The sequence below is a fragment of the Drosophila eugracilis genome, unplaced genomic scaffold (genome assembly GCF_018153835.1).
Source record: "Drosophila eugracilis isolate 14026-0451.02 unplaced genomic scaffold, ASM1815383v1 contig_2147, whole genome shotgun sequence".
In the NCBI taxonomy this organism is placed as follows: Eukaryota; Metazoa; Arthropoda; class Insecta; order Diptera; family Drosophilidae; genus Drosophila; species Drosophila eugracilis.
In genome coordinates this window covers 1,308,510-1,335,619 of record NW_024573030.1, presented here as the reverse complement: position 1 = coordinate 1,335,619, position 27,110 = coordinate 1,308,510, and the positions used below count along the sequence as shown (strand labels likewise).

The following is a 27,110-nucleotide window of genomic DNA, read 5'->3' as shown; positions in this document are numbered from 1 at the left end:
ATATAGTTTTAGCCTTAACCCACAGAACCATCGGTCCAAGAATAGGCTAAGAAATGCTCCAAACATATTTCAAATTCTAGAATTATTATCGGTCTACCGATATCTCTATATTATTACTCTCAATATTCGCCCCTTTTTTCTTTGTTATTGTAAAAAATCACATACAAAAAGTTGATGTAAAGAACAAATGTTATATATATTAAAAAGCATATATAAAAAGATATAGACAAACATAGATATATATCTATATATATGAATAAACGTGCAAACATCAATTACTTAATATTCTAAACATTGTGTGAATAAATTTGTAGAAATTTGTTTTTAAGGGAACTCCCTTGAACATTCGAAAAAAAATATTTAATATATATACTAAAACTAGTTGATACCTTCTCCACCTTTCAAAGTTACAAAATGGATTTGGTTTTTAAAAATGAATATGGTTTCCTTTCGGTTTGCTGGTTTTTGTGTGACAATCTTTGGGTGCATTTAAAAAACTTAACTAGGTGCTAAAAAATCGAATTTTTAAGTAGGGTATTAACCTTAGAGAAATGGATCGATGTCTTATGGTAACATAAAATACTTAAGAGATGAATAAATAATTCATATTTTAGTGATCTATAAAATAGAATTTCTTAGATAGACTTTAAACTCCTCAAAAAATCATTTTAAAGAACGTTAAAAATGTACCTCATCTCCCAGAAATCGACCCATTTCACTCCTTGAAGCCATCTCACTTGCCAGTGGTGTAGGCATCGTGACTCTTATGGAATACATGGCGCAGCACGTCCCGCGTGGACCGCCGGATGCTGTTCCTTAGAGTATGCTTCTTTTCGTTGGTCAGCTGCTCGATGGTCATGTACTCGGTTTGGGCAACATTCGAGCGTAGCTTCATAGTCCGTTCACTGGTATCGATAATGGATATATCCGCTAGAACTGGTTCCATTTGATTATCCACATCGACTGTTTTCTGTGGCCTCCGCCGCAGGCTGTGCCGAATGCTATTGATAATGTTATGATGATGATGTTCAGTCTTCTCTTCGGTTTTCTCAGGCGATGTGTGAGTTGGATGCATTAGCCTTCTAATGGACTTCCTTATCATGCCCTTCATGCCACCACCACTGGGCTTTATTTCGGCCGACTTCGAGGATTTACTGGATGCGATGGAGTGAAGGGACTCTTTGCTGGCTGCCTTGGTGGGCAAGGCAGCGGGTCTGTAGGCTCGAACGAAACGTGCTGGTGCCTTGAAGTCCAGATCATCGGGTTCTTCATCGGATTCATCAGAGGCATAGGCCACATCGGCATCGGGTTCTTCCTTTTTCTCCAGATTCCTTTGCTCTTGGAGCTGCCTTTCTAGTTGTTCCTCCTCCTGTAGCTTCTCCTGCTCCAGAAGTTTAACCCGTTCCTGGAGTTTCTCCTTGAGCTGCTCGTGCAGCTTCTCTTGCAGTTTTTCTCGTTCCAAATGCTTTTCCCTTTCTAGAAGCTTTTCTTGCTCCAATTGCTTTTCCCTGGCCACATGCCTTTCCTTCTCAAGGAGCATTTCTTGCTCTAGAATCTTTTCCTGCTCAAGAAGTTTCTCCGCCTCCAAATCCTTCTCCAGCAGCTGCTCCTTGTCCTCCTCCACCTCAGGTGCCTCGCTAATCTCAGTCAGAGTTCGTGTCCTGGTGCAAACCATACGCCTTTCGACTTGAGCATCTTGCTTGACCACCTCCTGCATCATCAACTCCTGGGAATCCGTCTCCATGACCATCGAAACTTTGGTGTTCTTTGGTAAATCTACCTCCAAACTATTCCTGGGCACCTCTCTCTCCACTATAACACCATTCTTCCTTAATTTCGCTTCGTTGATGCTATTCTCCAACTCTAGTTGGTAGCGATCCAACTCCTTGCCAATGTCCATGGATGATTCCTCACTAATGGCACCCAGTGATCTCTTGGGCGCTGGGACAGGTGAAAATACCAGTTTCTCGGCCAGCAATTTGCTGGGAGTCAACTGGGCCAGCGACATGCCATGGAAATCGATGCGACAACCCAGAGTCGGAGTAAATGGCAAGCCGATTTTCAAGCTGGTCGGCAGCGGATCCTCTGTATCCCTTTCGGCCAGAGCAGGATTGGCCACACCCGATGGATTGCATGCTGCCTCCGATGCCTCACTTGGTCTATGAATCTCAAAGGGATTCAGCGAGGCTGGGGCATCACTGCCACGCAAATTCAGACCGGGATTCACGAAACCCTTAGCGGGAGTGGCTGCCAAACGGATGACCTGGAAAGGCAATAAGGGAGTTACAAGATTTTCATTTATGTATTTACTGTACCTAAGCACAGGTGAAAAGTATACTTACCTCGTATGGATTGAATTGCTTCTCGGGCAGCTCCAAATTCAGTCCAGGATTCTCGAAGCAGGCATGCTCGCGCTTCTTCTTCTTCGGCGGCTGACGCTGTACCTCGAAAGGATTTGTGGGCAGCTGTTGTGGTTGTTGTTGTTGCTTAGGTGGCTGCTGTTGCTGCTGCTGCTTCGTCTCGGCAAGATCGGCTATGGACTTTACCTCCAATCCAGGAAAGAGATTTTGTTGAGGATTACTATTCTCTTTGGCCAAACGACGCCGACCGATCATTAATTTCTTGGGCGTGGAACTAAAGGCAGCGTTGGTGAAGCAAGATTCCGTGACAGCTGCATCCTGTTCCCGTCGCACCTGGGACGGGGGTTGTTCCTGTAAATTTCGCGGGGGCGGGGGAGCATTACCACTTAGCGTCTCCCTTTTGCGTTTGCGCGGCGTCTCTGTAAAAGCCAAAGCAGCTATGCTCTTTGTTTCCAACATTATCCACTATCTTCCAAGTCACTTAATATATTTAATTAGTTTAATAATTTCTTCTAAGCAGGATTGAATTTGTTTCAACAACAGCTAGCAGGAATTATAAACAACGAAAGACGACGGCGTATGCCATTTTGAAAATCCTTCGGACCGATTGAACCGTTAGCTAACACTGAACGCGAATCGGTTCAACTAAAGATTATCGATTGTGGCTGTTAAAGTAAAATCGAAATGTTAAAATTATGAATTTTAAAAATTTCTAACAAAAGCGTGTTAAAAAGATTTGAAAAATTGTTGAGAAAAATTTAATATATTAAATATAACTTAATATACAAGGCAATTATTTATATAACTATTTCGATATATTTTTCTTTTAAAAATCAAACTATCGGAATAGGTAGTAACGACGGTTCTGGATAACGATTCCCGATAAGCCGCAATGGCAGCTCCTGAAATCGATTGTTTGCCGCCTAGAAATAATAATAACATTAAAATATTAATATGAAAATATAGAAAACACGTGAACCAAACATCTACACAACTTCCTGCAAACCCTTAAGAAATCATAGAGCTTCACAGATCCAATGTAAGTTTGCGCGGCCAAATAATTCAAATTTAAAAACCAATTGCCATTCACAAAGCGCGGCTTGCTGCGTAGAAAACTGGCATACAACAACAAAATTACTCCTATAGAGCGGTCTGTGGAGTAGTCCAAACCATTAGGAATGGCCAGTTCTCGGCATCGCAAACCGACGAAGTCATCCCGCGTGCCGCCACAGGCCAGGGAGTACATTACCGAATTGGCCGAGGATCGGGAACTGGAGCGATTCATGGCCTTTTCGTCAACGGCAAGCAGTGGAGCCAGCGGCAGCACCCACAGTTGTGCTCTGGGTACAGTTTTGGCGCCAGTATTCGCCACAATAGGCTGTAAAAGCGACAAGGAACATAGATCACGACCACGACCCAGTCGTAGGCGTCGCTTGAGAAGCATGGAGTGTCCACCGGGCAAGGAAGAAGAAGAAGAGAAACTCCAAGAGCTGCCACCTTCTCCACAACCTAGTAGTCCCACCGTCAGCACCCAATTGAATGTATTAAAAAACCAAGTAGCCCAGGCGGAACCCTCTGAGTACACCATCATTCCCATTACGTTAACTAGTAGTTCTATAGCTCGACCCATGTCGGCTACACAACCTTTTTCTCTCTCCGTAGAGGACCTAAGAACACCAACCAAGCATCAAAAAGCTATGGAAAACAAGAAAACACAGACACCGGAGTCGGCTTTAAAGTCTCACAAGCGTTTGGAATGGGATCCGTCTGCCGATGTGGGCTACTGCAAGAGGTCAGTATCCACAAGTAACATTAGCACATTGGAACGATCCGTTTTGGAGGAGTGCGGTTGGCGTCAGACCATACAACAGCAAACCGAGACAGAATTGGATAAATTGCAGCAACACGAAACGGAGTTACCAACACCAACGCATGATAAACCAATGCCACCACTGGCTTCTAGTACTTTTGTCAATGGCAGTGATATGCCTTTGATCCCCACATTGCGATCCCTGAAGAATTCCCTTAAATCTAAGAAAGAGGATTCGCAGGAGATTTCTAACATTCAAAAAGATTCTCGAAACAGTTCAAAGAAAGAGTCAACTTGCGGCAGTTCCATTACAGAAGATAACAATAACAGCTCCAGGAATGCAGCTATCCAATATAGCTCCAGGAATGCAGCTACCCAATACAGCTCCAGGAATTCTGCTTCCCAACACAGCTCCAAGAATGCTGCTACACAGTACAGTACAAGAGAGGGTTCACAAAGTGGCTCCATGAAGGAAGATTCCGTCGGCAGATCCAAAACTCAAGATTTAAGGCTTAGTTCCCGAGTACAAGATCCTCAGGTCAGTTCTCGCAGAACATCGATGAGTAACTCGCGAAGCGAATCTCTAAGCAGTTACAAAGGAGACAACTCTAGACGTAATTCGCAGAATAGCTCTAGATTGGGAACACAGTCTGGTCCAAGAATGGAGTTTTCACGTTCCAATTCTAGGCGAGAATCTATAGCCACCACGCTGTATGGCAGTTCAGCGGCAAGTAGCTTCGACTTTGTGCTGACCACGGCGGGACATCAGAAAAGTCAGCAACAAGAAAATATGCCAATGGAGCAGCGCATTAAGGCTCCGCCGCAAGTGGATCTAAAGATCAAATTTGACAATGGAAAAAAGGAAACTCAGGGGAAAGAAAAAAAAAAGATGGAAAAAGAGCTCGAACAGGAACGACGGTACATGGCAGCTCAAATTGAGAAGGTCCTTGACAGTCGACGGCAAGAGACCAAGGAGAACCAGCAGCCTCAGAATTCATCTGTTATTCCACCCACCGCCTCAACCGGCAACAGTATCTCCGCTGAACCAGGAATTAGATCAAGATCTGGTCGACGACAAGAGACCAAGGAGAACCAGCAGCCTCAGAATCCATCTGTTATTCCACCCACCACCATATCTGGCAACAGTTCCTCCACTGAACCAGGAATTAGATCAAGATCTGGGTCCCGAGCGGATTTAGATTTAGGAATCGAATTACTGTGCCGTCTGGTGAAAACTAGCAGTCTCAGTGAAAAAAGGAAAAATAGACTTATTAAAAATATAGCCCAACGTATTTACTTTCTAAATTTGGAAGACTCCTGCACCAGTTCACTGATAAGCAATGTGTCCAGCATCATAAACGAGGCATTTAAAGGTAAAGTAAATCATTCAACCAAACAGTAATCCCTACTAACTAAATTCTTCTACTAGTTTCGACTCCTCCGCAACGTCAAGATATGGCAACCAATACGTCTGAACTTGATCAGGAAATCTTGTCGAAGGCAGAGCCTACAACTTTACCCGTTCCTGCTCCTAGAAAACTAAGACCTGCCATTACACCTTCACCACAGCCCATCAGTTTCACCAATAGTTGCTCAACCAGTGCCTCACATGAAGTGATCACCCAAAAGACGAATGTGCCAGCTCGTGAAGTAGCCTCCACCTCAGCTGAACGCTCTGAACTCCAAGAGTGGCTAAATCCGATGACTCAAAGTGAAATCGAGTACGAACAGCGTTTGAAGGGCGGCTTAGATTCAGAGCGGAAGACTCATATCAAATGGGTCAGTTCGGAGATTCGACGCCTGGAAGGGCTAAAGGAATTTTTGGTCCAAGCAGATCCCAGTTTGCATCGCGATCTCATTAAAACTCCAACAGATAGCGATGGCCAAAGGAAGAAATCAAAAGCGCCGTTGGAGCAAGGAACGCAAGCTAAAACTTCTGTAGAAGCGGAAAATCTAGGAACACAAACCACTCCACAGCCTCCAGTGAGAATTGAATCAGCAGGTGTGGCAGTCAGGAACCTGCCACTTACAGTAACTGTCATTAATCCACACACACAGCCACCGCCACCACTACCACCACATTATCTTGTCCAGCAAGGACCAGAGAATCGTAAAAAGATGGCCACTCCGATAATCCCATCGTCTACATCCACTAGCGGTGATGGTCGCAGTGAAAGCGTTTGTTCCTTTGTCCAGCAAAGGCAGCAACGTTTTCGCGAACATTATCAAAACCAGCAGCAGCAACAGTTGCTGCTTCGCCAGCAACAGGAGATCTACGAACAGCAAAAGCTACTACTCCAGCAACAGCGGCAACAGCTGCAACAGAAACAAAATCATTACGAACAGAAGCTCAATCATTATTATCGTAAGAAACATTGCCCGGTAAGGAAAACGAAATTATCCTTCTTTCTCTGACTTATGCCATCTCTTTCTTTTTCACAGACATTTCAAAGGCAACAGCAGGAAATGCAACAGCAACTCGACGAGCAATATATAGTTATGCAATATGCTCAAGCATCGGGCGATGGCTATGCCACGGGACAAATGGATGGTAGCGCCGGTTATAGCTGTGCCGATAATGAAAGAGCCATCTACTATCAGGTGGTGAATACGCAGGAAGCAACGGTGGCCACAGAAACGACACCGAACGAGAAAGAGGCGGCGGCAACAGAAGGATTAAAAGCAGGAGTATCGGCAAATGGTAGATCTACCAGAATCACTACCAGTAGTTCATCATCGTCGATGATGTGCATCAGTTCGGATATGTCTATACCCATGGGCATGGTTAACACTTGTGAGACGACCACAACGACCACGACACATCAGTATGATGATGTTGAGGTAACAACAAGAAATCCAGATATCATGCATAGATATACCCTACAGGTGTGTCCACGTGGCATCGCCTATGTCATTCAGTTCACACCGCCGGGCAGAAAAAATTTGGATGTACACTCTCTTCAGGAATGCCTGCAGTTGGCACGTCCCAAATTCTGTTCCGAGTCTGAGCAAAGAAAAATCATTCTTAGTAAAATGCAGATGCTCAGGATAGAACGACGAAAAAAGATGGAAAATCTGCTTAAGCAAAATATAGACTTGGATACACTGGACAAGCTAATGAATGAGCTACCACCACCTGCTACCTGTAAGTTTTTGTATAAGTAATGAATGATAAATACTTACCATTTCAATTGTCCTGCAGCGCAATTAAGGATATTTACTACTAAAGAAATGAAAGCAATAACTAACAGACGCTGCCAAATTTTGCCAGAAAAACTAGCTGCCGAAAGACGCATCAATGAAGAGCACAAGCGTAGGGCAAATCGTATGATGCGGGATGTTTTTAATAAGGTATGATCTGATATATCTATATACAATATGTTTCCTTCCAAATACCAATATTTCCCATCCTATCCCTATTAGCGCCATCACGGTCGTGTGGTAAACGGACAGCTTTCCCTAGATCACAGCGCCACGATCATTTAACGAAGACCGATATAACATAGGTTTATACAAAGATCTATGACAGTTCAGTATATATATATATATAAATCCTACCAGTTAATTAAGTTTTTTACGCTGATAGGTTTTTCAGTTTATCACGAATTTTGCAAACATAATTATCTATGTTGAATTATTGTAAGACTAGAAAATAACGAAATTTTTAATGTGTTTAAAATTAAATAAATGGTTTTTTGTATGAAAACGAAATTCAAATTGTTATTGAAGTGCTGCCAACTCTATGCAATTTATACTGTAGATTTGAGCTTTATGGGGGAAAGGTCACACTGTTTGGCGGTAAATTTAAAAATAACATTTGATTTTTTGTAATTTCTATCATAAAAGAGATTAGATAGAATTGTAAAACTTGAAATCAAACATTTTAATTTCTTTTTAACTCCATTACTCCTACTAATAATCCCAAATATTATAAAAACCATTGAAAATTATTTGTTCTTTCATCGTTATTTTATTTGAATTCAATTTGTAATCCATTCTCGTTGCGTGTGTCTTTCTGAGTTTACAATCAAGTACACTTTTACAGTTTTTTTTTTGTTTAAGTACATTCATAATTGCTAAGTACATAGTTTAATTTGTTCAGTAGTTTGTTGCTGCTGCATCCACATTAAATAGAACCATATATATGTATGTATATATATATCTTTTATATAATGTAGTTGTGTGTGCTTTATATAAATATATTTATATATAGGCATGCGTTTGGGTAAATTTAATTTCGTTTAGCTTAAACAACGCTACAAACGCGAAATGCTTTGGTTATTGCTGTAAGAAGTCCACTAATTTAATTATATAAGAATCATGCTTTTCGTATATTTAAATAGCTATATATATATATTTATATATTATTTAAGATGTTTTTTATATGCATTTATTTGCTTTTTAGGCTACAGCAATGAATGAGTTTTGTTTAAATAAGATCCTACGAAAAAAATATCTCTAAAAACTAGTCTTATCAAATCTAAATCTTGACTATACTTAGTTTCAAGCATCAGAACTTTGTCTGCCTTCCGTCCTTAGATAACTAAATTTAAGCCACACTGCGGTTCTCAAGGCCTCTTTCAATGTACATTTATAATTAATAGATTTAATTTTTACTTTTTTTTTTTATAGTGTATTTTTGTCTTTTGAGTGTGTTGTTTTGAAGTCTTTTTCTTGTTTGTCATGCTAAAATGTTCGTTGTTTTTTTCGTTTTTCTCGTTTTGTTTATTATTTTTCATTTTGTCATTGCTGCTACTTAAAGTTAATCGTAAAAATAAATCACTATAGGCTAGGAAAAAAAAATGGTAAAAAAAAAAAATAATAATATTTGTCTCCAAAGATTTTGATTAGCTTGTGGTTTGTTGGTTGGACCGCTTAAAATAAGGGTTGGCAAAAAAAAGAGGTCTCCAAAAAAAATGTTAAATATATGTATGTATGTATGTATGTATGTATAAGTGTTGGAAATGGTCTATAAAACAGGGAAGTCCAGCCTTAGCTCCTTTTTTTTTTTGGTTTAAGCCTGTGGCTTTGTTTTTTGTTTTTTTTTGAAAATAGAATTAAGCTTTAAGGCGCATCCCTGTTTTAAATTTAAGTATTTCTCCTTGTTTTTTGTTTAAAGTAAACTACCATTAATGAAAACTATTTAAGCTTTGGTATATGTGTGTGTGTAAGGCGGTGTAAAACTGCTGCTACTCCAGAATTTATGGCTTTTGGTTGATATCCATATATCCATCCATCCATCGATTTTTACTTGTTGTCCACACCAAGAAGTTTGGCCGCCTCATCGGCGGAGGACAGAAGCTTATTGAGAATTCCCTGATCACTGATACCTAACAGATTGCCAATCAAATCTGATCCAGCTACAGCTGCTCCCGATGGTGTGGCCTCGCCCATGTTCTCCTTGTGCTCACCCAGTCGGCTGGCACGCCATTCACTTGCCTTATCCAGTAGCTCATGAAGCTTGGGCAGCTTCAATCCCAACTTGGAGCCACTGTTATTGTTGTTATTATTATTATTGTTATTGGTATTGTTGTTGTTGTGACAGCTATTGTTGTTATTGGCGCTGGTCGGTGGTTGGCTAGGTAGTGGTGTGCTGGGCGGGCTGCTCACCTGCTCATCGTCAGAGCAATCGGATCCTGGATTATCACCATTATGAGCCCGTCCACTGTGCTTTTTCATGTGCCTCAGCATGCTGTGCTTCAGGGTGAACTTTCTTAGGCAAATATCACACTGGAATGGCCTTTCACCCGAATGGGTTCGCATATGACGACGCAGATCCTCGGTGGACCAAAAACGACGTACGCAAAAGGCACAGATCACCTTGCGATTGCTATAGTCTGGATATTTGCCCCTGCTTCCACCATTTGGTGCCTCATCATCGGAATGCACTGATTGCTGTGATGGCTGCTGTTGAGGATTAGCTTCGAGAGACTCGTTCTCAATGGCTCCCTTGGCCAGGAGTAAGTCAAACTCATGGGCATGCGCCTGCTTGATATGCTCCAAGCATTGCAAACGCTCGGCAAAGGAACCCTCGCATAGATGGCACTTATAGGGTAAATCTCCGCCAGCCAAAGCATCTACGATAGGTCCATTTGACCCGGTGACATTACCATTTCCCGCCCTAGCTGCAGCAGCTGCGGCGGCATTGGCAGCGGCATTCATTTGGGCCGCCAACTTTTGGATGAGCTGTTGACGTTCCCGCTCCTTCTCCTTCTCCAACTCACGCTCCCGCTCCAGTTCCCTTTCGCGTTCCAACTCCCTTTCACGTTCCAGCTCTCGTTCCTTTTCACGTTCTGCCTCCTGCCGACGACGTTGCTCCTCCAATTCGATCTCCTCCACGGACTTGGGTACCGGTATCGGTTCACTAACATCCTCGGTGGGCACATAAACCGACATAGCGGACTCCACATTGCCATGTTTGCGCAACAGATGACGATCGCAGTTGCTTTTGGTGGTGAACAGCAATGGGCAATGAGAGCACTTGAAGGGTTTCTGGCCAGTATGGGTGAGGATGTGCCGGCGAAGCGAGCTGCTCCATGGGAACATTCTCTGGCAGTATGGACAGGAGACACGATTGGGTGCCAAGCTATAAGCGGACTTCTTTTTGGGCTCACTGCCGGAACTGCTGCTGGTAACGTCCTCGGTGCCACTATTGTTACTCTCGCTGGCACTACCGGAGGCCACCAGACCCTCTTCGTCGCTCTGTTCCATGTGATTGGCCACATCGCTGGGTCGGAAATAGCTATTGAAGCTCATGTTCTGGCTGGTGGCATTGTCCACCAATTTGGCCACTGGCACCAGATCTTGGGATTCATCTTTAAACGGAGAACTGGCAACTTCTTTAAGGGATTTACCCACGGATTCGGCTTGGGCAATCATGGCTTTCAAACTGCTTGGATTACTGGGTGGAGAGGTGGTGGCTGGTTCCTGCATGGTAGTAGCTACACTTGGATTAACTGGCGTGGCATTCTCCTGGGGCGATGGACTCGACGGCTTGCCCGCTTTAATGGCCTGCTCCAAGATAGTTTCGGCCATTTTCTGAGCCGCTTCATTGGATGCCGCAACGAAGGCCAATTGCTCCAGAGGTTTGGGCAGATCTTGTTCTTCCTCTGCTTCCTCTTCGACTGGCTGCTCATCGGCAATCAACTCGGGCTCATCTTCCGGCTCATCCAGCTCCTCCTCATCTTCATCTTCTTCGAAATCATCACCTTCCTCAGCTTCCATCTCACGATCATGCTCGTTTTCATCCTCATCAATGACCAGCTTGGGTTCATCATCATCCATGGTCATGGCCTGACCATTACCCTGGCTGCCATTGTGCAGGGGACTGGGTGTGGCAAGTGGATAGCCGAATTGAAGGAGAGGATTACCAGCAACACTGCTAGAACCATGAGCCAAAGCCTGCTGTAGGAGATCGGTGTTCTTGTGAGCTTTCAATTGCTGTGCCAGGATGGCATATTTCACCTGCTCCGAAATTGGAGCATGTCCATGGGAACTATGGCTATGGCCATGATGATGATTAGAGCCTGTGGCCAAGGATCCTGATCCACCAACTGGAACTTGACCCATGGCAGCTGCAGCTGCAGCGGCGGCAGCAGCAGCGGCGGCATTGGATGCTCCTCTGCCCCTCATCACATGGTGGCCACTTCTCTGACGTTGAGCATAGAACTGGGGATGCTGTTGCTTTACATGTCGCTCCATATTCGAACGCAGCGTGAATCTTGCCGAGCAATGCTCACAGGCAAATGGACGTTCGGTGCGATAGCGACGTTGCTTCTGCTTGGGCATTAGGACACCATTCTTGATGACCATCTTGACGGGACCGCCGGGAGGCACTGGCACACCGACACCAACGGGCAAAGCATTCAAGCGATTTGGTGGACTCACCAGTGGTGGCTTCTCGGGATTCGATTGTGGCGGTGGTGGTGCCATAAATGGAAAGAACGAAAATCCCGGCGTTTGCGATTGGAACATCAGGCTGCGGAATAATTGTTGCACATACTGAGAGGCAGCATCTCCGGCACCGCCGAACAGTTGTCGCTGAGCCAATAGCAATTGCTGCTCCTCCATGGCGGCGGCCAAGTCAGGGGTAACAATTCCTGGAACAATCGGAGCCACGGTAGCCGGCGTTGGAGTTGGAGTAACTGATGGTGTTAGTAAAGCTCCACCAGTTGGCTTCTTGCTGAGATCCAAGACATCCATGCTAAAGTCCAAAGCAGCTCCGCCCTTCTCCTGCTGCTGCTGCTGCTGCTGCTGCTGCTGAGGCGCTGGTACAGATGGCTTCTTGTCCACCAACTGATCGAGACTCTTCACCTGAATCTTCAATGGTGGCTGGGCAACGGGAGCCATATGATTCTCACCCAAAAGCATGTGCTTCAGCTGTGAGCTGCTCTCGTTGACCGGCGGTGGCGGTGGCGTTGGACTAATCGAACGGAAACTCATATCGGCTAGATCCTCACCCAAACGTGATTTGCTATCCTCACAGCCAGCATCTTCCGCCGGATGATAGACTATGGCCCGCTTGACTTCCTCGCGACTGGTCTTTCCATGACGATTCCTCAGATGACGTTCACAGTTCGCCTTGGTGGTGAAGGCATAGTTGCAAACGGCGCATTCATATGGACGGTCACCATTGTGGGTGCGCATGTGCCGCACCAGGGCGGCCTTATCGCAAACGGCATAGGGACACATGTTGCAACGGAAGGGTCCAGCTGGACCTACGGAACCCAAATGAACTCTATTGTGACCCTTCAAGGCACGAAGATTGGGAAAAACGGCAGAGCACAGCTTGCAAGGGAACTCGCCGCGCAGCTTCATCCTGCGGAATTCCGAGGTGAATGCATCTTGGGCTTCCTCCTCCTGATCTCGACCATCCAAACTGTACTGACTCGAACTGGGTGTATTTACGGATTGTTCAAAGTTACGCAGGAAACTGGAACTGGAACTGGTCATGTTCAGAATGCTCTGGATATCGGCCAGATCCTTGCTATCCGCCGGCTCGTGTTTAATAGGAGACGGAGGATGCGAGATGGCACCACTGGATGTCTTTTGCTTCAAATACAATTGATGGAAGAAGTCCTCGCTTTGAGTTGGTATTCTTCCCTTCTGCTCGAGATTCTCATCATGATCGTGCTCTTCATCTTCGGCGTCTTCATTGTGCAATGGTGAACTGCTGGCACCGAGTAGAGGTGGCAAACCGACACCCATGATGGACGATCCGCGACAGCAATGCGACTGCAGCTGACGATGAGTGGCAAAGATGACCTCACAATCCCGACACTTGGCGGGTATATCCGAATGACTGGCATCCAAATGGGCACATAAAGCGGGTAAAGTCTCAAAATCGGAGGCACCACAGGCCGGGCAATTGAGGACCAAAGCAGGCGAGGCAGATGGCGATGGTGTTGGTGAACGCGATGCAGCACCAGATGCACTGGCTCCGGCCAATAGGGTGGCCACATCGGGTGTACTAGTTAGCATGGCCACATCTGTATCATCAGCCTCCTCATCATCGATATCCCCTTGATGCTCACTATCAATGATGTTGTTATTGATGGTGGTCTTCAGGCGACGCTGCTTATTCTCCAACTCCTGCTGATCTTCAACGTGATCATCTAGCTCCTCCTTAAGATTATGGTTAGCCTTGTGCGAGTTATTGTTGTTGTGATTAAGGGAGCTACTGCTGCGACTATGACTATGACCACTGGACACATCCGTTGAGCAGCTGCCATCACTCTCATAACTCTCTGCTCGTCCGGATAATGTGCTGGCCACCAATTGCTGTTGCTGCTGGGCGGGATTCTGTTGCTGCTGTGACTGCTGATTTTGCTGCTGTCGTCGCTGCTGCTGCTGCTGCTGCTGTGACTGTTGCTGTTGCTGCTGCTGCTGCTGTTGCGACTGCGCAACTTGATGCTGCTTGTGGGTGCGCATATGACGGTGCATGTTGCCATTGGTGGTGAAGGTCAGGTGGCAGTAGCGGCAGTTAAAGGGCCGCTCGCCCGTGTGAACCAGCACGTGTCTGTCCAGGGATGAAGCCGAGGATAGCACCTGTTTTGTTTTTAAGAAAGAAGCAGAAGAATTGGAGAACAGGTGGATGAGTAATCAAGCAATTGAGGGTTAAATGGTATTAGCTATTAAGAATCCTAGGACAGCTGTCTATTCATCGATTGAGGTTAGGAAATGTCAAAAGGTCATCAGTAAACTTCCTAATAAAATACTTAATTTTTTAATAATAAATCATTAACTCATTAAAAAAAACTAATTTGTAAAGAAAACTTGATTTTGAGTTTGAATAATAGAAAAAAATATTTTACAAACTTAACCTAAAAAATGAAAAACCTAACCTCAAAAACGGAAACTTCAAAACAAAACAAAAAAAAAGAAAAAAAGAAAAAGTGACCAATGCAATGACTCACCTTAGAGCAAATGCGGCAGGTGAAGTTCTCCGTATCGCCGTTGGCGTAATTGTGGCACCGGATATGGTTGGTGAACTCATGGGGCGTGGCCGATACCACTTCACAGATGGGGCAAAGGTATTTCATATGCTCATCCCCGGCACCGATGCCAGATTCACCGCTTGACAAGCACAATCCCTGCGGTGATGAACCACCGGATCCACCACTGCTACTGCTACCACTACTGCTACTGCTATTTGAGGCTCCTGCTGTCACAACAACACCATTATCGCCACCCAACGATGATGGAACGATGGTACCACTGGCTGGTATAGTTGTATTGGTAGTACTGCCAGTACTACTATTACCCAGATAACCACTATGACCGGTTGTACTACTGGCATCCACAAATCCCGATTCCGAGAGACTCGGAGCCGAGCGATTGAGACGGAACTTTTTGCGCAACGAACTGGCATCACCGCTGCTATAATCAACGACAATGGAGGCCTGTGTAGTGGCGCCACTGCGTCGCTGCTTGTGGCGTCCCATATTTCTGGAAGCCACCTGCTGTTCATCTATATCATCCTCATCCATCGCCTCCTCCTCCTCATCCTCATCAGTTAGCAAATCCTGTTGCTGCTGCTGCTGCTGCTGTTGCTGCTGCTGCTGCTGCTGATGTTGTTGCAGTTGTCGAAGTTTGCGCTTGCGCGACGTCACTGCCGTCAAGTCACGTGGCGTTGATGTTGTTTGTGTTGTAACACCATTACCACCCAATTTCTTGGGCGTACGACCCAAGTCCAGATGCTCCAGTGAGGACTCTGATGTTGTAGAGTCACGTCGCTGACGCTCCATTTCGGTTTCCACTGTGCTGTTGTTGTGCTGCTGATGTGCGGCAAGCATTTTACCAAAGTTTTTTTTTGTTTTGTTGCCAACCGTTCTGTCGAAGGAATTTGGAAAAAAAAAAAAAAAGAAGAAGGACTTTATAGTGATGGACAATAATGGGAATGCAAATATATTAAACTGCCTATCATTAAGGGCATTTAATTCGATTAAATCAGTCACGACACCTGACACCTAGTGTTTGTAAAAAACACATTCTATTGTTATGTAGATAAGGGCCCCAGCTATGAATTTAATTTAGTTAGAAAGATTATGTATGTATCATGATATTTTACAATAGTTATCTTTGATATTTATATGAAAATAAGTTAACTTTTTAAGCATTTTAATTAAAAATTTCATAAAATAAGGTTAGTTTATTAGAATATTGATCTATCATTAACATATCACTATCATAAGGATATTTTCTAAGGAATGTTAAGTATATATTAACCTACGTATTAACCCTTAATTCTATACATTTTCTTGTAGATTTTCTATAAAACTAAACAGACTTAAGCCGTAAACAAACACTTTTAGCTTCCCTTGCTAAGTTTATGAAGGTTTCCTTTTGCTAAATTTCAAATGATAACAGAGGCTTGAAAATTGAGTGCATGGGATCCCAATTGGGATGTGGTTGGGTAATTCTACACTAAATCTTTCGTTTGGCATAAACAGCTGATGAGCTGAACTGTAGAACTACCAGGGACCGAGAACCAGGAAAATAAACAATAAAAATTAAAAAAAAAAAAAAATACAAACAGAAGTTGGGCAAGACATTTGCAATAATCGTTATACCGAGAAAGCCTAATAAGAAGAATGGCAAATGCATCCGCAGAAAATTGCAATTGAATTGAATTCAATACGCATCTGGCAGTGCTGCGCCGCGCTCTTATCATTCTCGTACATACATATGTGGGTGAAAAATGTGGGTACGCTCATTAACATTTACCGTTATCAAGGCTATGACTATTAGTGGTGTTCCAATTGTTGTTGTTGTTGTTGTTGTTGTTGCTGTTGGTGGATCAATTTGGAAATCCTAACTTCCCATCGACAAAAATAACAACAACCTCAGAGGCTGATCAAAAAAATTTCTACCGATAACGAGCCCACTGTTCGCTATATATATATATATATATATATAATATTTTGTTGTTGTTTTTATTTTTTTTTTTTGATATGTGTTAGTTGTTTGTTGTCCATTGGCTTTCGGTTTGGCCTTTCATTTTGGTTGGCTGATTTCAATTTCGTCGTCGTGAGTCATGAAAAGTCATTGAGATAAAGACTCCCTACCAATACTGCTTTTTGGGGCGGGGAATCGATGAAGCACTTTTCAAAATTCACACCTTTTATGACCCTGAGAATTATCAATGAACACGATTTGGTCAGCAGAAAAATAAAACACACAATTCTAATCACCATCTAACGAAATCAAAATCATGTTAAGTGAACCGTTTGACATGTTGTAGTTTTACACACCCCGGTTAAAGATCATCAATCTGCATTAGAACCCTATAAACGGGGTCTCATAAACATCAGCTCATCCCTATTCTGGTTTTTGGACTCTGCCTGCTTGTGTGTCTGTCAAAGTTCAAGGGTTTTTGGCCATTGGTCATGGGTAATTTTTTGACCTAGCTAATTGCAGGCAGAACTTGACCCAAATAAATTTGGAAAAAAGGGGTATGGCAAGATGGATTTTTAATTGAAATGTATTTAAATATTTGGAATAATAATATTATATCAGAAATTATTTTCAAGTTTATTTAGGGAAACGAAAAGTTCCTTAAGAGATCATTTGGCAAGTTGGGAGTTGGTTTTAGGAACTTATTTTCTTATTATTTCTCAAAAGAATAACTTAAATATTCCTTTTTCTTATTAAAAGATCTAAGGTTCCACCTATTGCTTTGAAAAATCTTATAATAATCGTATAAAACTGTTAAGTTTTAGTCATAGGAAACTGTAGACTCACTAAAATATTTCAAGCAAAACTCTTATTTATATTATTCTAGCATCTTGAACTATATTAAACATTTTCCTAACATATTTTTATATTTCATATTTCTTTGACAAAAAGTTTTGATAGTTCCTTTTAGACCTATGTCTTGAAATTAATATATTTTTAATGATAAACCCCAAGATCTATTCCAAATTGATCCTTTTGTTAATCCATTGATATCTTTCTCAGCTTGGCTGGGCTTCCAAAATAATAATAACAACAACAACAACAATTAACACTCACTCACGCAGCACAAAAACAAAAAAATGTTTATAGTAATAGGTGTTCTGTTTTCATTTTTTTTTTGTATCCAAAATAAACACAGTAAAAAAATTACCTTAATGGATATTTTGTTGTGAAATTTCGTTCAACAGTTGCGACGGCATTCCAATTTTGAATTTCGCACTGTTATTTTTTAGGGATTTTTTAGTTGCTTTTTTAAAAACAATTTTTGGTAGCTTTTTGGTGTGGTGTGGTGTGTGTGTTTGTGTTTTTTGATTTATATTTTCTTTGTTAATAAATATGTTTTTAATTATTTGTCAGATAATTGAATTCTGATAGCACTTTTTGTTTTGGGTTCACTTGATTTTTCACACTTCTTTGGCTTTCAAGCTTTTAGGTATTCCAAAAAGGTTTCCAATGGTTTGTGATTGAAAAAAAAAACTTAAAAAAAAATTAGTTTATGTTTTTCGTTTTGTTGTTGGATTTAGAATTGAGAAATTCTGTTTATGTAGTTAGTTTTGTAAGTAAATTTATTTGATTTGTCTGCTTTTTGGTGTTATATTTATTTTAGTTCTTCTTTCTTTTTTTTTTTTGTTTTGTGAAGCGCCGCGCACGAGTTTTGTGTGTTTTTTGAGCGCAGCCGCAGCGCAACCGATTCGGCAGATGAAAATCGAATGGTAGATGTATCTACGAGTTGTATTTATAAAAGCGCACGTCGCTCTGCCGTTGCTCTGTCGGCGTCTCTGCCCGCGAGAGCGAACGCAGTTATCTGCAGAGAGCGGCCGAGAGAGCGACAAAGAGCGCGTCTCTGCGTGCGCTTGTGTGTGTGTGTGAGTTAGATAAAGCTGGTGACTGCGCTGCCTGCCTTTTGGAGCGGAGGCAGCGCAGCTTGGATTTCTGCTTCTTTTCTTTGTTGGATTTTTCCTTCTCCTTCTTCGTTTCAATTTGTGTGTTTTTTTTTTTTGGCGCAAATAGGATTACACATTGGGTGCGTATGTATGTGTGTGTGTGTGTTGGGAAGAGCGAGATGGCTATAAATATATCCCCATCTCTTTTTTCATCTTCCTGGTGAGGAGCAATGAACAGAGGAGCACAGAGGAGAAGGCGTTGACGAAGCAGAAGACTTCTTCTCCCTCTTCTGCTGCTGTCTGTCCATTAAAAGTACAGTGAGTTCTTGACAAATGGATATTTGATGGATAATCCATAAGTCATATCAAATGTTATAGCTTTTTCTATAAATATTTTTAAAATATTCAATTAAGAACTATAAAATAGTATTTTTTATATTAATTTATTTCTTAAAACTAAAAACTATGCATATTCATATACTTATGATAAGCTTAGTTAACCACTTCCTATAAATTTCCACTTCAAAAATACTACTATTTGCAAATTTTATAATCATGAACTCTAGATGAAAACCGCTAAAGCCGGAAGTCTCGATAATAATTAATTTCCGACCCCATATAAGATAAAACAAAAACTTTTGGCGAATAGAGATAAGAAGAAAGAATTTAAGCAATTGCAGGAACTTATAAACTAAATTTTGTTTATTTTCATTAAGAAATAATAATAATGAATTCTCCCCAAAGAGTTACCACTGTATTTAGCACCCACATAGACATATGCATATATGGTCTGGATGCATTTTGGATTTTTGGGTAAATCCCGTTGCCATTGGCCACGCTTGCCATGTTTGTTGCCCTCCCTGTCGCACATCATCTAGCGATTAGCACATCCAGATCTACCCAAACATATACATATACACATATGCACATCCACGTATACATATATATCTTGTATACATCCACATCCATATCCATTAACCCCCAAGCGGACACTTCCTGGGCAGTTCCTCAACCTTAACCTCTAACTTTCCTACAGAACGGAAGTCGGAGACGATCGGGTCTCTTTTTGGTCCCTTTTCACCTTTTCACCTTTCCAGGGTGCGTCATCAGCAATCAAGCAGCATTAAAATTAACATTAATGCACTAAGAGAAATTTACTAGTACTTCTTTACCCTGTTGTTATATCATTTCATTCATAAAGTAACTGAGCTAAAACTTGCATTTCAAATTTGTTAATTTTAAAAAATGTTTTAAAAACTGTTAAAATTATGGAAAATATATTTTTACATATAACTTATCTTTATAATAAAGATGATGTATAAAGTTATATATTTTCTAGTTTTTTGTAATATTTACAAAATCTACCAAAAAGATTTCCCAACTCCTATTTTTAAAAATAATTTTTTTTACATTATTAATCAAAAGAAACCCCCCATTGTTCTCAGTGCCAGTCAATGAAAATGCAACAACGTCGCCGTTACAGTTGACCGCCTTATAAAACTTATAAAAAAAAAAAGGAAGACGAGAGGTCAACTCTAAAGAGTGTCAGCTGCCGAAAGAATGTAAATTAGGTGACCAACAACCCTTCTTCTTCAGCATCTTCTTCCCAAAAAAATCGATGCACTTAATCGATTCTTCACTAAAAAAAAATTATACATGAAAATATAAAACAAGACAAGAATTAAACAAAACAATTGTAAAAACAGTGCAAAGTTAAATTAAAAATAAATGTACATAATAATACAATGCAAGCAAAAGAAGAAAAATACAAAAAAAAAAAGAACTGATAAAAAAGACAGCGAAATTGTGCAAAAAAAAAATGCAGCAAGAGTTCAATACACTCGCCCAACACCTACCCAACCACCCACACTCCCCTACTCACACCGACACAAACACGCGCCCCTACGCACACACACATACACACACACAGACACATACAAACAAACTCAGCGACACGTGCAACGCGCTGTTTGTACACAATTTAATAATATTTACGTTTTATTTATAATGAACTTGAAAAATTCGCACAGTGGTTGAGGGATTATAAGTTTGAGAAAGAACTCTTAAAAAATTTCTTAAATATTGGTAGTAAAGTATATAGAATATATAGGTTTATATTAAAATATGATTTAAGTTCTGAACAATTATAAAATAGTGATTAATAGCTTTTAAGTTAAACTGAGATCTAATAGGCTGCAGTATAATATTACATTTTCAATAGTTTTATGAAATCCCTTCAATATATTCTTTATTCTTTCTATTTTCATACACTAAATTCTCGAATTAATTATATTTTTCAATCAAATCAAATTGGAAAATAAAAAAAAACATGCTCCAGTGTCTCTTTTAAGTTGGTTGCGCATGCGCTTGGATGGCACAATAAACACAATAAACACAGTAACAACAATAAACATTAATGGCTGGCAACAAACAAAGCAAAAACAATAATAACAACAACAACAATATATATACATATAATGGTAAGGGCAATGCGTGTTAAATAAACATTAAAAGCCAGCCAGATATTGCATTTTTGCCATATGCAAACAGCTGAGAAAGCCACCAAAGTGTTTCAGTTTCAGTTTCTATATCAATTTCCCTTTTCAATTTGTCTTTCAATGGAAACGGGAAAGTGTTACATATATAGTACAAATAATAATAATAATAATAATAAATAACGGTTGAAAAATTGCAGCCACCGTAAAGAAGAAAACGGCGAAGAAGACAGCGAACAGCATTAACATTTAATTGCCAGCATTTAGTTAGCATTTAATTTAGCATAAAACAAATAGCAAACAATGCTAGTAACTAAAAATCCCACGGTCTGCCCTTCAACATTGAAATAGTATATACATATCTCCCTCCCACTCTTATGCTCCATATAATATTCCCCCTCTTTATCACATTTTCTTAAATACACTAAAAATATTTTTGTTTAAATTTTACTCAACTAGATATAAATTTATATATAAATATTAGTTAAAAAGTTGTTAATTTAATCTTTCTTTAACATTGCCTACTTATGTTTCTTGTTCATTTTAAGTTTAGTTTTAAAACAAATTTAATAACTTATATTTTTTTAGCAGTGTTTAGCATTTATGTCGCAGCAATGCCTGAAATTCACTTTCGTTTTTGGTTTATTATTTTGTTAAAGCGAAGCCAAGAGCCATAATTGTTTTAATTCGCACTCGTTTGCCTGTTAGCCATTGTTATTTTTGTTGTTTTGGTTTTGTTAATGTGTTTAATGGGTGTTATTGTTATTACTGTTGTCACCACTGACATGTCAAGGTGACTGGGCAACCACCATCACCACCCACTTCCACCCAAAAACTCACTCACTCACCACCCCCCAAACTGATAAACATTATTGAAAAGGCGCACGCCGCATTTATTTTTATTCTATTTGTACTTCTTTTTTTTATTGTTTTTTTTTTTCTGCTTTTGCTTTTGCTTAAACTTTGCACCCCCGCCCCTTAAAACCAACGGCAAAAGAACAATAACTATGACCAGCCAAACGGCTTGTTTAATAATAACAATAAAGACAGAAAAAAAAAAGTAAAAACGGAAAATCGTAAAGCCAAGTAATAGGGCTAAAGAGTGGTGAAAGAGTTAATACCCTGGAAATTGTTTTATTACTTTAGAAGGCATTAAATTACATTGTTTTTCGATATCAAATATAAATACTAATAGAAAGAAATTTCTATTTTATGATAGTTTATATCAAATAACGTATATACCCCTAAAAAATCCAGGTACTTGCGATTTGTGGCCAAACAAATGCCGTTAGTTGGTAGAATGCGTCAGTTCACAGTTTGCTTTTTGGTGAAATTCCCCGCCAGCTTGTGTTTGGGGTTACCGGCTGGCGTTGACTGGGTGCAAACTGTGTTTATTGCCACAGAAAATACAACAAAAAATACAAATATATATATATAAATAAATATATATATATATATATATATATATATATGTATATATGTGACCCAACAAGTGGGCAAAACTGGTCGGGCCCCCAACTTTTTCCCACCCAAAAAAGGGGTGTATTGCATTTGGATTGGTTTAGCGGGAAGTTGGCAAGGGCAAAATGGCAAAATTCTGCAAATTCAATACAGATCGGGATCGAAATTCCTTATAAAATGTGTCACCAAAGGTAAGAAGGTTTTCTAAATAATAATTAAGGTATATATATTTAGTGATTCATTTCTAAGTTATTAAGTCTTAAGAATTTATAGATAAATTTCATAATTTTATGTTTATTTTTTTGGTTAGTTTCAAATCAAAGTATCATTTTTATACCTTATGTAAAGCCTAAATCATATCAACATATTTGAACAAATAATTTGGAAAAGTAATTGAAAAAGCATATTCGAAATATCATGCTGAAATGAGTCTGATAAGGGCTGTTTAAGTGGAAAAAGTAATGATGACTTGATTTGGCTTTGGCTTTGGGTTATTATATTTTATGTTTTTATCATTTATGTTTTTATCATTTATTTTATTATCATTTATGTTTTTATTTCTAAAATTCCACATAATAATCCCCATTGACTTGACTAATATTGCATTTATTGCCCAACCATTCTTGATTCTGCAACAACCAAAAATGGTAAATCTCAGACACAGTCTGAGAGAACAGGAGCTAAGCTCGTTAGAAACCAATTGACTTTGCCGGATCAACGACACTCTAAAACAGATATCCGGTCTGCCCAGCCAAGTCTGGCCATTATTTACACTGAGTTCCGGATAGTTTTACGTTTTTCGGCTGACAACTGTCGCCGATTAGCCCACGCGCCGCATTTCTTCAAGCAGGTAGATGTTATGGTATGTATGGTATATGATATTATATTGTACTATGGTTTGTTCCCCTTAGAGACCTAGTTTTATGATACTGCGGCGACGGGAATTATGACGGCGGCAATCGATAGATGGATGGATGGATGGATGGTTTTTGCTTGATGCAACACCGAGTACATATCACTAAATCATTCCATACGGGAATTGATTGCCCCGTGATGAATAACGACGAATACCCCGGAATAGAACGTCTTGCGGGGTCTTGAGATAAGGTTCATTAGTTGGCCAAGCGACCATTTGTCGTATCTGGGTTTATTTTGGGGGTTTTCCAACGTTAAAGACCTCGTGCCGTCTTTATTTTTTTTTTTTTTTTTTTTGCTTGTGCTAATTTCGTCAGTCGCCGGCGGGCGCCAAAAGCATCGATCGATCCATCCATCTAATCACACGGCGCTCTAAATTTACACCTCTTCATTTTTGGATGGCCAACCCTATTGTGCATCATCATCATGGCCACAGACTTTTGTTCTTTTAAGGGGGGGCTGCCTCCTATCTGCACAGTGAAAAACTAGGAAAAAGTTCGGGGAGTTCTTTAATGTATAGATCTAATTTATATTTCCTTTTAAGACCTATCATCATTTTCCATCATCATATTTTCTATCATTATTTATACCCATTATTGCCCCCCCTTTTTTGCGAGTGTGGCCATGAATCAGCTTTGTCCAGTACAAACCACTAGCAACAATCACTAAAGCACTGCAGAACCACATCATCGTCATCAGACACTTTCATTGAGTATCGAATCGAACCCACCCAACCAAGCACCTCCCAAACATCCAACCACCCCAGAGAAGCACCTCCATAAACGATAAGCAGCTGGAGCTCATATATATATATATATATATATATAAATATATATATAGATCGTGTTCAGGGTGGGTGCCAGGGGGCGGTGGGCTGTTGGGCAGATAGGAACCCATGGAGTACTTCGCTCGAAATCGTTGTCGAACACATTCACTACCAAGTTCTGCTAACTCGATTGTGGTTTCACATTATCTGGGATCTGCGGAATTTTGTGAAAAGTATAGGTGCCGTATGCGGGTGTGCCTTTCATTACGGGGGTGTCCAAAAAAAAAAGTAACAACAACAATAACAACAAAACTCATTGTAAGAGATCTATCAGCACTTAGTCAGCGGACAAGCAAAGGTGTGCGGCTAAGATAAGTTGGGGAGTTTCGTGCAATTCTTGAAAAGGTGATCCATGACTGGGTACGGTTATACGGCCTTTATTAGGATCATCTAAGACCCGCTGGTAAGTCTCAAGATATTGTATATTATGATTCACTTTTTGTTTACGGCTAAGGGAAAAAACTTTTCCTAACATTTTGATGATCATGCACTTGAAAATATAATCTCTTATAGGTGTCCTATAGCCGTAGGTTTTTTGATGATTATAGCAGATTTTTAAGGAGTGACTTTTATGTAAAATTTGAGATAACAATTACAAATTAAACTCAATTAAGTTTAAATTAAGGGCAGACCCTATGATAATCAAAATCTTAGTAAATGTGATTAGCTTTAATAAGCTTTTAAAGCATCAACTAATATAAACTATATCTGTAATTTATAATTTTAATATTGCAAATAAGAAGTTTACCTGTTATCTAACAGCCAGAATGAGTCATAGCCAATCCACAAACCGCCTTGGTGTTGTGTTTCTGTTTCCGCTTCTTACAGAAAATGAATAAGTCCCATCCTATAAGCACTTTCGTTTGCGAGTTTGGCCTTGAGACTCCGGTGATCGTGTGGCCTGCTCCGAAATCTTAATTGTTTGGCCAGCGTTTTGGGCTTTGATGTTTCTGCTTTTTTATTTCTTATGTTTTCATGTGTTTCCCACAGTTTCACAGTTTTCACAGAGAGCGAAACACAAGCCTTATCAGGCAATAAAACTCTGCCAGCGAGCGGCGTCGATTGCAAGATTTATATTTATCAAAACGCCAGCAATAACAAAACCGAAAGAGAAAAATATGAAACAGAAACTGAAACGATTTCGCGTATCGTCATCGTCATCGGAGTCTGCTCTCTGTCTCAGATTGTTACCCGTTTCAGCACTGAAAAAAAAGGAATGAGTTTGAAATACCACATAAATTTAGATTTAACAAGAAATTTTATTCAAACTTTAAAATTATTTCTCAATTGAATAATATTACATGTTTCTTTATTTATTCATTATTTGCATAACTCAAATAGTTTTATATTAATATAAAATAAAATTTCTCTTAATATTCAAATTGCAAACTTTTTTTCTCAAACAGTGCAGTGTATGAAGGATAGGCGCAAAGCGCAGTCAAAAGCAACGGTTCTATCTCTGGACCTCTCTTTGATTTTTCTCTCTCGCCAATTCAGTTCTTTTGCGAATCGCTTCACTTTACTCTCCCGCTTGGACCGCACGCACGAAGCCTCCATTAAGCAGTATAATTAATTCGATTTAAGTAATAAATAAGTGCAGAAAAGTGTTAAAAGTGAAAAAGTTAGTAACAATGTAATTGCCTATTTAGTGTATGTATACGTTGTGTTAATTAATTAACGTTTAGATGCTGAATTTAAGAGTTTTCCCAATTTCGGTGTTCTTCTTCTTCTTCTTCGGCCGCCAAAAAGCCAAGCTGCCATTTTTTTTTCTCACTCCCACCTTCGAGTTTGCTTACAAATATCACAAATTCCTTAATTAATGGCTATTTTGGGCTCTGCAAGTGTTAATAATTGAAATAATGATATAATTCAATGTGATCCTCGAGTTGATTTTGTTTAATAATTAATGTTTTAATTGGCAAATACGCAATTACGTCGTTGCTAACATACATACACACACGGATGTGTATTTTTATGTGTGTATGTAAATATGTGTGAAGTGTAACGAAAGGAAGTGGGAGGAAGTGCAGATGAAGGTTCAAGAATATCAATACAAACGGAAAGCAGGTATGTGATAGTGTTTAAATTTAATAATAAATATTTATTTGATAGTATTTTTAAATTTAAAGATTAAATTTTTTAAGAATTTAAACGCCTTTTTACAGAGTTCTTTTTGTAAATATGCCCTTCGCGAGGTATACGGAAAACATAAAGAGGTGCAGCTAAAACTGTTGCGTAACCATAAATTTGAATTTAAAATTAAGAATTTTACAATATCAACTGAAACTTAAGAACTTTTGTGAAATTGCAAAGGTAATTTCCATTTCAATTTGGTTAAGTACTATTTTTCTATGTGCACCTAGTACCGACTTCTCGTACTCGTATTCCTCTGCCAAAATACATTGCTCATTAGGTTTTGGGTTATTGTCACCGAGACCAAGACGAGACCAGCAGGCATTGCGATGAGGTTGGAGACATCGTCTTGGCTGGGTGCTGATGTTGATATTTACTCAAGTGTAATTGCGAATTGTAAATGCGACAACACAGATGCTCTCGTAATTGGGATTGCGAATGGGATGATGGGTATATGATGATGATAATGATGCCTAATTATGATGATGGTCATAATGAACAGCCTCAGTCTGTTGGCTTTGGTCCAAAGATGGTATTATGTTATTATTATTATATTGACAAGTATGACTGTCTGATATATCTTCGTATCCTATATTTGTGGCTCAGCCTTGCGCTATTTGTATATTTTTTATCTGTAAGACCAAACGTTTGAATTTTTGTTCATTCCTCTTGTTTTTGTTTTGCTTTTTTCTTATTTTTCATATTCAATTTTATTGTTTGAACGTTGATTGTCAACTGATCGGCATGTATCTTTATCTATATCTAGAGCTG

At 40.1% G+C, this 27,110-nt stretch overlaps 3 protein-coding genes across 3 annotated transcripts; 1 reads left to right on the top strand and 2 right to left on the bottom strand.

Annotated features, from left to right (window-relative positions):
* Positions 1-200: 200 nt before the first annotated feature.
* On the bottom strand, positions 201-3,002 carry LOC108110313 (reticulocyte-binding protein 2 homolog a). The gene is made up of 2 exons (XM_017219327.2): positions 2,343-3,002; positions 201-2,263 (listed from the first exon to the last, which is right to left on the bottom strand). The coding sequence occupies exons 1-2, from the start codon at positions 2,817-2,819 to the stop codon at positions 734-736; spliced, it is 2,007 nt and encodes a 668-aa protein (XP_017074816.1). The 5' UTR covers positions 2,820-3,002; the 3' UTR covers positions 201-733.
* Positions 3,003-3,262: 260 nt separating this feature from the next.
* LOC108110315 (Alstrom syndrome protein 1 homolog a) lies at positions 3,263-7,871 on the top strand. The gene is made up of 5 exons (XM_017219328.2): positions 3,263-5,543; positions 5,600-6,552; positions 6,613-7,315; positions 7,373-7,521; positions 7,594-7,871. Exons 1-5 carry the CDS (start codon positions 3,539-3,541, stop codon positions 7,654-7,656), a joined length of 3,873 nt encoding a protein of 1,290 aa, XP_017074817.2. The 5' UTR covers positions 3,263-3,538; the 3' UTR covers positions 7,657-7,871.
* A 246-nt stretch (positions 7,872-8,117) lies between these two features.
* On the bottom strand, positions 8,118-18,376 carry LOC108110312 (zinc finger protein 236). The gene is made up of 3 exons (XM_017219326.2): positions 17,777-18,376; positions 14,586-15,501; positions 8,118-14,217 (listed from the first exon to the last, which is right to left on the bottom strand). The coding sequence occupies exons 2-3, from the start codon at positions 15,462-15,464 to the stop codon at positions 9,418-9,420; spliced, it is 5,679 nt and encodes a 1,892-aa protein (XP_017074815.1). The 5' UTR covers positions 15,465-15,501; positions 17,777-18,376; the 3' UTR covers positions 8,118-9,417.
* Between the last annotated feature and the right edge of the window lie 8,734 nt (positions 18,377-27,110).

Bases quoted from the DNA above. Each gene is read 5' to 3' on its own strand.
- LOC108110315 (XM_017219328.2), top strand. From the start codon at position 3,539: ATGGCCAGTTCTCGGCATCGCAAACCGACGAAGTCATCCCGCGTGCCG. The intron at 5,544-5,599 runs GTAAAGTAAATC...TTCTTCTACTAG, and splicing joins CATAAACGAGGCATTTAAAG to TTTCGACTCCTCCGCAACGT. The intron at 7,522-7,593 runs GTATGATCTGAT...TATCCCTATTAG, and splicing joins TGCGGGATGTTTTTAATAAG to CGCCATCACGGTCGTGTGGT.
- LOC108110313 (XM_017219327.2), bottom strand. From the start codon at position 2,819: ATGTTGGAAACAAAGAGCATAGCTGCTTTGGCTTTTACAGAGACGCCG. The intron at 2,264-2,342 runs GTAAGTATACTT...TTGCCTTTCCAG, and splicing joins AGCAATTCAATCCATACGAG to GTCATCCGTTTGGCAGCCAC.
- LOC108110312 (XM_017219326.2), bottom strand. From the start codon at position 15,464: ATGCTTGCCGCACATCAGCAGCACAACAACAGCACAGTGGAAACCGAA. The intron at 14,218-14,585 runs GTGAGTCATTGC...AAAACAAAACAG, and splicing joins CCTGCCGCATTTGCTCTAAG to GTGCTATCCTCGGCTTCATC.